The sequence below is a fragment of the Phoenix dactylifera genome, chromosome 7 (genome assembly GCF_051530095.1).
Source record: "Phoenix dactylifera cultivar Ajwa chromosome 7, Ajwa_hap1_PhDact_Kaust_v1.1, whole genome shotgun sequence".
In the NCBI taxonomy this organism is placed as follows: domain Eukaryota; kingdom Viridiplantae; phylum Streptophyta; class Magnoliopsida; order Arecales; family Arecaceae; genus Phoenix; species Phoenix dactylifera.
In genome coordinates this window covers 9,580,981-9,595,092 of record NC_143196.1, presented here as the reverse complement: position 1 = coordinate 9,595,092, position 14,112 = coordinate 9,580,981, and the positions used below count along the sequence as shown (strand labels likewise).

General features: G+C 36.4%; 1 protein-coding gene across 2 annotated transcripts in view; it reads left to right on the top strand.

Moving 5' to 3' along the window:
* Positions 1-5,097: 5,097 nt before the first annotated feature.
* The window catches only part of LOC120103723 (uncharacterized), a 47,366-nt gene continuing 38,351 nt past the window's right edge, over positions 5,098-14,112 (top strand). For both annotated transcript variants that reach the window (XM_039122647.3, XM_039122648.3), the window contains exons 1-2: positions 5,098-5,272; positions 5,352-5,676. In XM_039122647.3, the coding sequence (XP_038978575.3) occupies positions 5,241-5,272; positions 5,352-5,676 (357 nt within the window). In that variant the 5' untranslated portion in view covers positions 5,098-5,240. The remainder of the gene's footprint in view (positions 5,273-5,351; positions 5,677-14,112) is intronic.

Below are 14,112 nucleotides of genomic sequence, written 5' to 3'. Positions count from 1 at the left end.
CTCGTCCAGTCTTGGGGTCGACTCGAGCTTCCTCGGAGTCGACTCGGCTCTCAGTTTCCGAAACTTGGTCTTCTGCCCATTTGATGTGAAGCTGCCTTGGAGTCGACTCTAGCTGTCTGGGAGTCGACTCGAATCTCAGAGGCAGTAACTTGGTCTTCTGTCTTCTTTGTGGTCGCGGAGTCTCGGAGTCGACTCGCGTAATGCGGGAGTCGACTCGAATCTCAGAGTCCAGAATCTGCCCTCTGACTTTTTCTTTGTGTACTGCTGAGAGTCGACTCTTGCTGTCTTTGGAGTCGACCTGCCAACCATCGGAGTCGACTCGCGTTCCACTAGAGTCGACTCGAATCTCAGATCCGAAAACTGCTCTCTGACTTTTTCTTTGTATTCCTCTTGGAGTCGACTCTTACTACCCTGGAGTCGACTCGGTGAACATCGGAGTCGACTCGCACACTTCGGGAGTCGACTCGTTGACAGGTTCTGAGTTGAAGCTTTCTGTTCGTCTGTCTGTTCCCAGTCGGAGTCGACTCGTACTGATCCGGAGTCGACTCGAGCTCGTGCCAGTGAACTTGATACGCTTGGCGTCGACTCGTGATACTCTGGAGTCGACTCGAGTCTCAGACTTTGGTTCAAGCTGACTTCTTAACTTATCCAAAAATTATGAACCAAGTCTTGAGATACTTAGACAAGATTTTCACTGAAACACTTAATTGAATTCATTAGTAAACAAGAAATATACTCAAATGCTTTGAGCTCATCAAAATCAAATAGGGTTTTAATCAATCACTCCACAAAAATACTGTAGCATATTCTAGTTTATAAATATTAGAGAAAAAGACAGAGCTAACGCAGAAAAGCAAATATTTCTATTTATTACATTCTTGGTAAAATATAAAGAGAGACTCCTTCAAGTTTAGTATGGAAATATTTAGTGTCCCTCGCGCCTAATTACTTGATCTAGAGGTGCTTATGGAGTGAATCCCTTCATGCTAACCCTAGCACTCACTTCCTACCACTCCACTAGAGTGCCACGACAACCCCTATGCCATCAAAGAAACAATCGAGCACTATGCCAAACACTTTCCGGATTATATTCTATAGCAACTTATTTTTCTAGATCAACTTATTAATGACCTCTCTTGTATGTGGTGAGGATGGAGGGTCATGCCATCATGAAAAGCTATATCCTCTTCTTATATGCAGTAAAAATTATATAAATTCATAAGAACTCAGATGAAAAATTAATTAGGAATCGACAAGCACCATACCTCGTATATCGAGCATCCATAGAATTGCCACTTAAGTTTAGTTATGGTCTATAAGATTTTCAAAGGAGCCTTCAATCTATAGTTGCAATGCATGAAGAAGCCTTGGATTGAGCTTTGTTCGGATCTTTGGCCAAAGTTTTTGCTCAAACCCATCAAGGTTTTGGAGCTTTTGATAGAATTCTTCTTTATGTTTCTCTATTTCTCTCTCCTCGCTCACTTTTTATCTTTCCATCCTCACCCATCTCAAACATATCGAGATTACTAGTGGTGCCAAAAAAACCTAGTTGAAAAATTAGTGGGAAGGGAGAAGAGGGTCACATAAATGCCCCATGATCCCTTTCTCTTCGTGCCAAAACTATAACTTGGTTCGAAATTAGTGGGAAAGGCATTTCAGGGTAGGAGGCTTGTTAAGTTATCACGTGATGATCACATGACAACAATTTCTAATGAAGATAGATGGCTATACCACATTGGCACAAAACATATGTTATGGTGATTTATTAAAAAGATTTAAACTTTTGGGGTCAATATGTTTCTCACCTAAACTTGCGGGAGTGTCTTTTTATTTTTCCTAAAAAATATTGAGAGTTATATTTAGGATATAAAATAATGTTTAGAGTGTTGTAACAATTGCTTTAGTCTTGATCTTTATTTTTTTCTACAATTCTTTATCTTTACTTCATTTGTTAAGCTATAATCTAGTTAATCCTCATTTTTTATATAATTTATAAATATTTTTATTTTTGGCATGTCAAAAATAGATTATTGAAGTAGAAATGAGTCAAATAAAGAAATTATGAGATAACTATACTATAAACTATTGTTGGGGTGATGGTAACCCAATTCTACTAAAATATCGGATGATGGTCCTTATTTTTTTGTTGCTAAACCATGAGAAATGGTATCTAAACCTAAATATAAAAAATATAAAAATAGATAAATATCCAATTCTATTCAACCATTGACGCAAACTGTCCTACTTGAGGTACTTCCCAAATCCCTTTCTCTTCTCTTCCCACAATGTACTATGTAATAAATGGCTAGCAAGCACCAAGATAACAAAACATCAAGACATTTATCAAACATCAACTAATGTAAATAAATTTATAAAGATTTAAAATATATTTAAATGGGAGTTTTATTTATGAAAGTCATGTAGACAAACCAAAGTAAGATCTATGCATATATGATTCAAAAGAACAATGCAATTCGGTACGTAGAAAATTAAAACATGCAATGTGTCATCATCCAAATATATAATTTTCTACTTTGAGCAAAGGATAAAATTCATTCCAAATTAGAAGTCATAATGTACTTGGAGAATAATGGTTTTAGATCTCATTGAACTTATAGTTAATTAATGCCTTTCTCATCAATCTCTCTCTTGAAGTCAATAGTGAGCCTTAGGATAGGACAGTTTGTGATGATTTTTGAGAACAAACACACAAATTTTAGGTTTTAAATAAATGAAGCGAATTAAAATAATGGCATGACGGTTCCCTATTTATAATAGATTGTAGAACTTTTAGAGCTATATATATTTTTAGGTTTTAAATAAACACATTATATTCAAAATCAAATTAGAATTAATTTCACACCTAATCTATACCACAACAAACAATGCATATGAATAGTAAATTAAAGATAGGGCCAAAATAAATAAAACAAATAAGGAGAGAATGACTTGTTAAAATCACATTGCATTCACTAGAAGTTCACAAAAACCATCAAATAATTATATATTTTTTGGTTTCGAGACCAACATAAAAGTATTATGCATCCTCATGCTGTATAGGATTATCCGTGATAATCATTTTCTACGCCAATAGTTATACCATTTGTATCATTCCTGACCCAATTCATTTATTAATTTAAGAGATTTTTTTTTTTTTTTTTTTTTTTTTTGTATTGAACCTCTTTAATTATGTACTCATACTTCAGTTGCTTAGGAATCATTATATAATTTGTTTACATGAGATTATGTATATTTAGTATTCTAAAAGTTAATATACTTCAAAGAAATGTTGACTCTCCTAACAAATATTAGTTGTATAAGTCAATTGTTAGGTTCTTATCATTATCACACAATTCTCAGAGAGTTGGAGATATCAAATATGAATTTACATATAAATTGGTGAAAATATAATTCCATATTTTCTTTGGCGGTTCCTTTTTCAACCTTCCAAATATCTAATCCAACTAGAACTTTCATTATACTTTTAGTGGTGTAAATATTGGAAATTAAGCTTGAAATCTATAATTATCTTGCATTTCAATCTGTTAACCTGGTCGTACCCAAATAAGTTTCTTTAACAGTAACTTAGTCTCGACAAATTTTTATATCACTAATTATTTAATTATGTAATATTTAGCTTCTAGGGTAAGAGGAAGTTAGATATGATATGGATATTATTTTTGATTTGATTGGTGGTAAGAATGCGTCCATATTAAAGATAGCGAATTGGTATCAAATTTTTAAATCTATAAACTTGTATATTATTATCCTTTTCTATTTCAATAATAATTGTGCATAGCATACATGAAGGGATGTTCTAATGGAAAAAAAAAACTGTTATTGATAAATTTTTATCAATAAAAAGACAATCTTTACCCATTTTTATGGCCATAAATATCTTGTGGTATGTCAAATCAAATTTCTTATGATGTACACACTTAATCTAGTTAATCAGGATCCTATTTTTGTAACCAATTTATGAGCTATTGAACATTATTTGATATAGACAAACTAGCATTTTGCATGGTGGTTCATGTTTTGTTATCAGGAACTCTATGGATTTATTTATAGCTAGAGGTGGAGTTCAGATCTTTAATACTACGTTATTGATTGCATAACTGTGAGAAGCATTAGATGGTTTGACATATACTATAAAATTTTAAGAGCGCTATGAACCATTTTGGAGGGGGATTCATCGACAGTTGTTAGATGACTATCGACTTTCTTACTTCTAGAGGCTAGCTCCCATCATCTAGTATAAGATTACTGGTAAATAGTCACCGCCTTTTATTCTTTTGAGATAACAAATATTTATAGGTAAGTAAATAGGGCGGTTGATTGGGTTGTGGTTTATGTGGTTAATCATATAGGGACTATTTTATGGACTTTTACAATCGTGGCTTCTACTTAATTTTTGAATATTTTGTACGTTGCTTCTTATGGATGTATTTATATAAGAACTAAATAATATATCCAATTCAACAAAAAAAATCGTACATCCATATTTTAAATATAAAAAATATTGAAAAAGTGGAGTGATCGAGGGTGGAGTCCCACCCAAAAGTATATTTTTATGAATACTATGCATTATTTTTATTTTAATAAATTCAAAATATTCTACAACAACAATAATTTAGTATATATATGTATGGATGTATGTATGTATGTATGTATATGTATATTTATTTTGCAGTCCTTTTTTTTAAATCTCTACTCGACCTTGGAGGTCCTTTGCTTGTGCCCAAGACCCTATATTTCTTTCTAAGTTAAGCCAACATCACCAATATTCTCCATCTTAATGCTAGTTGACGGTCGAGACGAGTCAGCGCAATCTAACGCTTTACACAAGTCCCTATATCCCATGCTGCCATGCATACAGAAGATCTGGTACTCCTGCAATCTTTGCCTTCCAATTGACCCTAATCGCTACAATGGTCGGTCGAGATGAACCTTCTCAACCACAAGACTCCTTCTCCCACAGCATAATATATACACGGTCGCATACTCCCACCCAAAGAAATAGTTTTACTTGTAACCCATCTCGCTACCGATCCCCCCCATCCCCTCCTCTTCCTGGCTTCCCCTCTGTGTCAGAATAATCCCTACCTTATTTCCCTCACTTATTATTATCATTATTATTATTATTATTTTATTTTCTTTCTAATTCCTCTCAATTTTTTCAAATCGATCACGGGAGCGACACCCCCCGCCAGAAAAACTCCTCCCTCTCCCCAGATCTGATGGCTTTTCACGTCGCTTGCCCCATTACTTGGTCTTCTCCCCCTCTTTCTCGAGCTCAGTCGCGTCTCAATTCTTATCTCACTCTCTTTCTCGCTCTCTTTGGGTGGCAGCCGGAGGATTTGCTATTGCGAGCTCGGATTCCCGGCGGAGCTGCGGAGCGAGAAGGCAAGGGTTGAGTTCTTGGAGGAGGTCGAGGCGCTCGAGGAGTTCCTGCGGGATCCGTGGACAGTGAGGGCGGATGGGGGCTCCGCCGTGGCCACCGTCCAGGTGCTGGTCCCCCAGGTGGTGCCCCATCCGGCCCCACCGCCGGGAGCGGAGGATGGGGGAGGCGGCGGCCGGGGGGAGGCCAAGCGTGCGGCGATGCAGCGGCAGGCGGTGGCCGCGTCGCTGGCGGCCGAGGATTATGTCCGGAGATTAGAGGGTGGGGGTGCTGCGGTGAGTGCGGTTCTCTCTCTTCTACCTCTTGGTTTGATTTCTGTTGGGGTTTTCGGGCTCTTGTTGTTGCTTCTATAAAAACAATGAATTTTTAGTTATTTTTGTCAATTTAATCGGCTATTGGTTTGGTCATACTTCGTGATCTTGTTACCTGGAGTTCTGGTTTGAGAAATTAGGGTTTTTTCTCAAGTCTATTTTCTTGTTACCCGGAGTTGAGGTTTGAGAAACATAATTTACTGAAGCGGATATTCAAATCCAATCGTATAAAATTCTTTTTTATGATTCATGCAGAATTTCCTTAAGCATGGTATGTTGAATAACAACTTCCTTTCTGTCACTTATATTATCTTGTTCTGCTATGCACAATTTCGTACTAATGTTCGTAGGAGTATGTGTAGGAATGTGATTGACATAATTTTCTGCAATTATTATGGATATGACAGTATTTTGGACATATTTTTTAAGATCCACCAGTTTGAACGACCCTTGCTTGAATTTAAACGGTTGTGCACTAATGTTGTACCAGTGCACCACCGGTTTTATATCCAATTCAACACTTTTTTTTGTTAACTAGCTCAAAATAAAGCTTCTTTGTGTGGATGTAACAGTTCTGGTGTAGTACCTGATATCAACTCATGCAGGGTATGTGTCATGCTCATAGCCGCTTGTCAAACATTTCTAAATTTTGATGGATCCTATCTTAATACACTGAGCTTACTTAGAGGGTCTAAAGCTCGTTAGTTAAGTTTTACATGTCACTAATGGTACAAATATCATTTCCTCTCAAGCATACAAACTTCAGGCAATGTATTATTGACCTCATGCTAAGTCCAGAGTTATAGCAGATGACTTTAGCAACATTTGAGTCCATATACGCTATCAACTTAATGGGGTCCCTTGTCACATTTTGTTTGGGATACCTCGAATTGTTCAAATTGTTGGAAATTTAGTTGAAATGCTCTTGATGTATCATTTTCCGTATTTCCATAACCCTAGTGATATCTGGCATTAAGTGCATGAATTAAAAAACTTTGTAAGGGAAAAAATATTATACTTTGTGCCATAAGTCTAGTTTCCAATTTGACTTGAAGTAAGAATGTAATACACTTGATAACATCATGCTTTGTGAAGTATGGACTTTAATTTTCTTTATATGTGGAAGGGCGGCTAGGACACATCCTGAGTTGTGGATACCATGCAGAATTTGATATGTCATACACATAAGCAAATAGCTAGAACAAGCAACAGAATTTATCTGCACTGATAATTGGACGACAAGTTAGTAGCACTGCTTCTTCTGTGTAGATATGAAACACTATGGAACAATGTATCACAGGAATCAGGCACTTAAGAAATATATGCCTAGCGAGAATGCCACAGCATAGAGGGGGTGCCTTTCATTTTTGATAGCATGAAAGCTGTGGCTTTGATACTTACTGTTGAAAGTTTGTTGTTTTGCTTTCTCTTATTGCGAGGGATATGTTGAAGAAAGCTTCACAAGCTTGGTTACATGCGCTGTTAACTTCACATTACTACTTATCAACATCCTTAGTGTGCATTTCCTTGCAAATTTGGTTAACTTAGAGTAAATGGCTTAACTTCTAACCCACTTTACTCCGAAATAAACTACTTCAGCTTGTAGGATGGAATAGATTTCTATAAGGTGGAATAAATCGCTCGCCGACTTTTCTAAATGTTCACTTTGCTTGTGGAAAAAAATAGTTTACTTTTTGAGTTTTTGGTGGATTAAAGTGGAACAAATGGGTTAAAGAGGCCTTTATTTCATTCAACCCTCCCTTAAACTAAATCAAATGCAGCCTTAATAAGGAAGTAATGTGAGACCCATCACCTTTAGAAGAGATGCCTGTATTCTCGCAGCTTTAATTGGCACATGCCCCAACTACTTCATGTAAATATGCTGCCAAACCGACCTATTCCACAAGGGAGCAACCTGTCTTAGCCAATCATATGAGCACCAGATGATGCCATCTGTATGCATTTGGCCCATTCATCCTTCTTACTGAAGTTTCAAGGCCTTTAATAGAACATGGTTGTGAACTATTGCAACTTCATAAGCTATCTTTCTATCTCAGATATTATCTGTAATAAGTTATTGCATCCATTTCATGCAGTGCCACATAATTTGATCTGCATTGTCCATTTGTACCTCAATACGCTTTCTTTATCAGATTAATCGAAATCCTTCTGCCTGACTTTGCTGTCATAGTTCTGACCAAATAATATATGCCTCTGCTCACGTGGAGGTTATTTCTTTCCGTTGATCATTTTGAAGATTGATAACTAGAATGACATTGTAGAACAAGATGTGGTAGCAAAGTTGTTTATGGCTAGACAACATGCAATTTTTATGTTGGAAATTCTATTTTTCCTTTTACCTTTTGCTTATGGTTGCATATTTGAGGCATTTTCACCTAATGCTTTCTGGAAGTAATTAATTTTCTTTTTTGGTAAATAAACAGGGAGTGGTTGCTTAATGCTGACTGTTAGCAGGACTATACTTTACATTTATCTAGCTAATATTTGTTTATGTGATTTAAGAGAAAAATGCTAAACAAAGACTTCAGCGTACATGAATCTTTTATACTGCCATCCTAAACTTTGTGAAAAATTCACTCTTTTTTTCGTAACTCTTTGTTATGAAATAGTGTATGTGGTTTATGCCACCAAGTGATAATCTCTCAAAGTGATAGTTGATTCTCATGGTTGGGTGCAATCCTGACAATTTGGTCAGTTTGGATAAACATTCCATATAAGAACATGAGTGCTTTAAATATATGATTTAAAGATAGAGGCTAATACCACATGTAGAAATTTAGTAGAGAAAATTTTAGCCATACATTTGTTCAACTTTGAGGAAGTGGAAAGGATCTCCATGATGAAAGAGTCAACAATTTCATTGTGGAAATAGCACCAGCTATCATGTTCTCTTGAGGCTTCTATAAGATCTATGTCACCTTTTGAGGCAAGCTGTTGGATCATCTACATGCATGATCTTGCTGTATGGTGAGACCTCTTCCTTGATGTGGGACCACCTAGGATTGGTCTGCAATGTGTGAAAGGACCAGGGGAAAAATCCAATAAAAATATAAACAACCTAAGTTCTTTATATATTTTTATCTCTAATCATGTTAAAAAAATCACATGGGAACAATAAAAACTCAACCACCTCTAGCATCATGAGGCATAATTTATTTGTTACCTGTAAGTGTTTCTTGAATTAGTTGCAATAAAATCTGTGAATAAATCAGAAAAAATTATAGAATAATTTCAATTTCTTCTATGGTTGAGAATAATTCTATGAATCATATGCCCAAGGAACAAATTAGAATAATTCAAGAGTTTATAATGCATGTGCAAATGCACATGGCTACTACGAAAAAATTCTAGATTAAGAATAAATTTGAAAAAAAAAAGATTTTAGCATGGAAGTGCTAATATTTCTTCCTCATAAAATTGTTTAAGATTTATTTGGTATATTAGATACTTAATGTTAATAAGCTCAAGTATATATGTATGCTATGATTGACAAGTCACTATAGTTTGGATTTTGAAGGAAATTGTATACTTATTATGTGTGGAATTGTGGGAATTTTAAGGAGTTTGTGCAGTCTAGAAATGTTAGGGTCCTTTTTAGTAGAAACTTAGATGGTCGTTAAGATAGAAATCTAATAGGTATCATTGAAATTCTGAAGTTGGGGAACATAGCCACTTTTATTTAGTGTAAGGATTAGCATTCATATAATTTTGTTACACGTGTGGGAGGTCCAACTGTTTTTGAGACACTTGACAACAGTTGTGATTTCATGCATAGCTTGAGAAAGATATCAATATCCTTAGGTGGATTTTCATTAGTTTCATTTATGTGCTCCCATGTAGAATGGGAATTAAGTCATGCTAGGTATTTTGAGTCCTTTGTTCTTTATTAGATAGTCTTTGTAATTATCAAATAGCCTAGGCGACCCTAGGCAATGGACCCTCCTGTAGCCTAGGTGATTTGATGACCAACCAAGCTAAAAAATTTGTAAAAAAAATACAAAATAATTTATAACTTCATTATTTCAGTTATTGATTAAAACTTGCATTTTTCTCACTAAACTATGGTATCCGTATCGCATGATCCGAAGATATAATGGAATAATTAACACAATAGTTTGACTCAAAGCAAAATATTTCAAAAACGAAAACAAGGCCAGATTTCTTTTTCACCAAAGGCTAGGGCAAAATAAAACAACAAAAGCGGAAAATAAAAAAAAATGAAGTATAGAAGAGAGCAAAGTTATTATTTCTTCTCTTCCTTTCCTACTCATATCAAACAAAGCAAAACTTCAAAGTTTAGGATTTGAAACTTTTTTCTTCTTTTACAATAGAGATTACTATACTCTCTCTTTTATTAGTTCCTATTTACTACTAAACTACTACCAGGAAACACAAAAATTAAGTATAAATTTTAAGATAACTATTAAAAGCAAAAGTGAATTTAGTCTTTGAAATATCACCTTTCCCTCTTCTATAATAGAAATTACTATTTGTTCCCTTTTGTTAATTATGTTTGACTACTTTTGAGTAGATGCAGAAGCAAAAAAATAAACAAGAAAAATTTGCAGAAAACACAAAGTAAAGTGTCAAACATTGCTATCTTACTTCCTTGGTTGTGGAGGAAAAAACAAGAAGTCAAAAGAAGGGCATGTACTAACTGATCTTCCAGTCTACCTCGTACATAAAAGTGGTTTTCATGTTTCCATCATCACTGTCATCCTCAAGACCACCTTCCAGCACGTCTAAGAGATCATGGTCACCTTCTGGATTCTCCACATGGGCTCCCACATGTTCGTACCACTGTAAAGATTCTACAACCCACATGTTCTCCACATGGCCTCTACCATGTCCAACCATATAAACAAAATCCTAATGCAACCTTAGGATCCTTTGGCTCTGATATCACTTTGGTGTAGTGCTTGAAGTAAAGACAGTAAGTAGACAGTAAAACAGGGGCTAAATTCAGCAAGATTGAAACAGGAACAAAAATAATGGATTTTATGGTTTGTAAACCCTTAACATCTGAAACAAGAAAGATGGTTGCTTAATTAGAGTCTAGAAGACTATGTATGCTAGTGTACAGCAGCTCTCTAATCCTAACCCTTGATGACAAATAACCCCATCTAATCTTTGCCAGCCAAACTCATTAAAGTTCACATGCTAGTCACATGACTACTTAATATCACTAGAGTCATCATTACTAACCGTACACTAAAATAAAATAACAAAATAACATACTAAAAGTAGCTAGTGAAGCAAACTTCTTGGATGCTCTCGCATCAGAGTGGGAGAGGGGAGAATCATGCTGCTAGCTTGTCGCAAGCCACACTACGACATCGTGTGAGCTTTGGATGAGAGAGGATAGGGAAGAGGAGAGGTATGGGAGCCCTTGGGATGGTAGGGGCATCGAACCTAATCGCCTCTTTATCTTCCTTTTTTCTCTTTGTGGTTTGACGTGACCCAATCCGAGTTAGATGCACTAGCATTTGGTTTGATTTGTAGTCCACTAGGCTAGGCTAGGCGACTGCTTAGCATAACTAAGCAGCCCAAGTAGGCACCCATAACACTAGATGAGTGCCCATGCTTTGAGCCATCTTGGTGGGCCTTGCCTAGGGAATCTAGTATTAGATGTATGCCCTAGAAACCAATCTAGCTGATACATTATTAATTCTGGAACATAGTTTTGTACTTGACTTTATTATTATTAAATAATAAATGGGCATCTTTTTCATTCGTATTGTGTATGTGTCTATGAATCGTCAAAGGAATTAATAAGATAATGCATATTCTCAAGAGTTAAGAATTTGAGCCATGTGTCATTGGTGATTAATTTCTAAATGCTTTTGATCAATGGATCATCACGAAGACGGTAATTGATCCGATGAGATCAGTGCACATATCACTTTTCTTATGGGCGGACGAGTCTCGAGTCCACAGTGTAGGGACACTGAAGTGATAGTGTAGGTGCTTATTAGAGAACAAGGGTACTGAGCGTGACCAAAGCAAGAAGACACTTGGATGTCTATCCACTCGTCAGTGAATTACTTGATGTTGCAGTAGTGTGACTGGTTCTTTGACCTGCAGTGCTTCGGCTATTCACAGTGAGATTGTTGGAGTTTGACTGCACGTATACATGGTCTCTAGCCATACAGATCCTTGTAGTATAGATTGGCTGCGGTAGGTTCACTGTAGAAGTAGGGTATGCATCTACATAGAATCTATCGATCTTGGTAGATAAGGAGTGATCCTATATGATTTATAAGACTGAGTTCGTAAGACCTCGGTCGGGGCAGTATGTACAGTGGAAAAGAAGTTTTCTTTTCTCGAACTTAAGTCGAATAAATTTTAACATATGACAGATGATGAGGTTTGACGAGTTATCCATGGCCTCCGTCTTGTAGGGATCCACGATAGAAGGACTGTATCATACGATAACTATACCTAGAGGTTCATTATTCCATTCTGCTGGATTGCCAGTACATGCTGCTAGGTGTCACTGGTGGATGGTGAGACTCACATAGACTATCTTTATGGTCGATGATCCCTGATCCCTGGTGAGTTGAGTTGGAATTTTTTCAATCCATTGAAAGGAGTTTTCAATGATATTGTGATAGAGATCGCAATATATCTCACTACCAGATAGAATAGAACCTATAGGGTTACACATATTAGAGGTATTGACCGATCCGATGGTTGAATTGTGATTTGGAATTTCAAATAGTTCATAATTATCAATTTGATTGATAATTGGTGTAATCCGCTAAGAGTTAGTGAGTTGAATAAGAAATAATTGCAATTGGATTGCAATTTAATTGAATCAATTGGATTTAATTAATTGGGCCTGATCTTATTTAATTAGAGTCCTACTTGGAGTAGGACTCCTAGAATCCTAATTAGATTAGAATTTCAAATTAAATTAGAGTCCTACTTGGAGTAGGATTCGTAAAGTCTTAATTAGATTAGGACTAAAATTATATGAGTCCTAATTAAATTAGGATTCCTTAAGTCCTAATTAATTTTGATCTAATAAATTAAGATGACTCCTAATTGGATTAGGATTGAAAAGTTCAATTGAGTCATGATTGAATTGGGTCTTAATTGGATTAGGACTCTTATGGATAAGTCCAATTTGGTTCATAATTTGGTTGAGATCTAATTAGATTAGGACTCACTTATGAGAGAGCCACCTAATCCCTTTTGGAAAGGGATGATTGCAGACAAGAGGAGGGGCGCCCGTCCTCTCCTTATTTCTTTGTGCAGCACAAAGAGGGGCGTACGCCCCTTTTGGAGATAAGTTTGGAGCTCCTAAATTTTAGGAGCTCCACATGCCTAATCAAAAGAGGGAATAAGGGGGTAGAACGTGGAGCCCTAGGGACTCTTCTTTTCAGCCGTGAAGCCCTCCTCTCTTCCCTCTTATAGCTGCAAGCAATAAGGGCTCGTTTGGTTCGCGGGAAAAGAAGGGGGGAAAGTGTGGTCAACGAGAAAGTAATGAGATGCCTCTTGTTTGGTTGGAGTTTTCAAAGGAGAGGATGGAAAAGTTGTATTCCCATTGGAATATGATTCCCACGGGAATATGATTTCCACGGAAATATGATTTCCACATTTCATGGGAAAGTCTTTCCCATGAGAAACATGGGAAAGTTACTTTTCTATGAGGTGGAAATCACTCCATTTTTACTTTTTTCCAAAAAGGCCATTCAACATTAAAAAAGCATTAAAGAGGCATTAAAGACCTAATTTTTATTAAGGGCATAGGAATTATACATAACTTTCATAGGAAAGTGGATGGCCAACCAAACATAAGCACTTTGGAAATTTGTTACTTTCCCTTAGTCAACCAAACATGCCAAAAGTATTTTCCTAGGCATCCTCTTCCTAGGAATTTGTTTTTCAGGAATCATATTCCTAGGAGGGAAAATGCTTCCCGCGAACCAAACGAGCCCTAAGAAAAAAAAAGGGTGGCGTGTGGCTCCAATCCACTCTTCGTTCTTCCATCAAAATAAAAGGCAGCAAGCGTGCTTCTTTTTGATTCTTCCCTCTCCTCTTCTTCTTCCTTAAGAGAGAGCAATCAAGGTGTTGGTTGCTGCAAGGAGAAAGGATTTCAGCCATCAAAAGTAATCTCTGCAAGGGAGCTAGCACCTCGGAGAGATTCAAAAGCTTTGATTGGTCCTCTGCCTCGTGTGGATACCCGTAGAGGCCGGACGCGTGTGTGGCTTTAAACGAACCTTCAACAAATACCACGATCATTAGTTTGCGGTGATTATCTACCCGCACAAGATGAAGATATGATCTTCCTAATCTTATAAAAATATTTTAATCCTAATCTATTTACGAACATCGGTTTTAAAATACGTTCATGCGATGAATGGGATCTCGCGC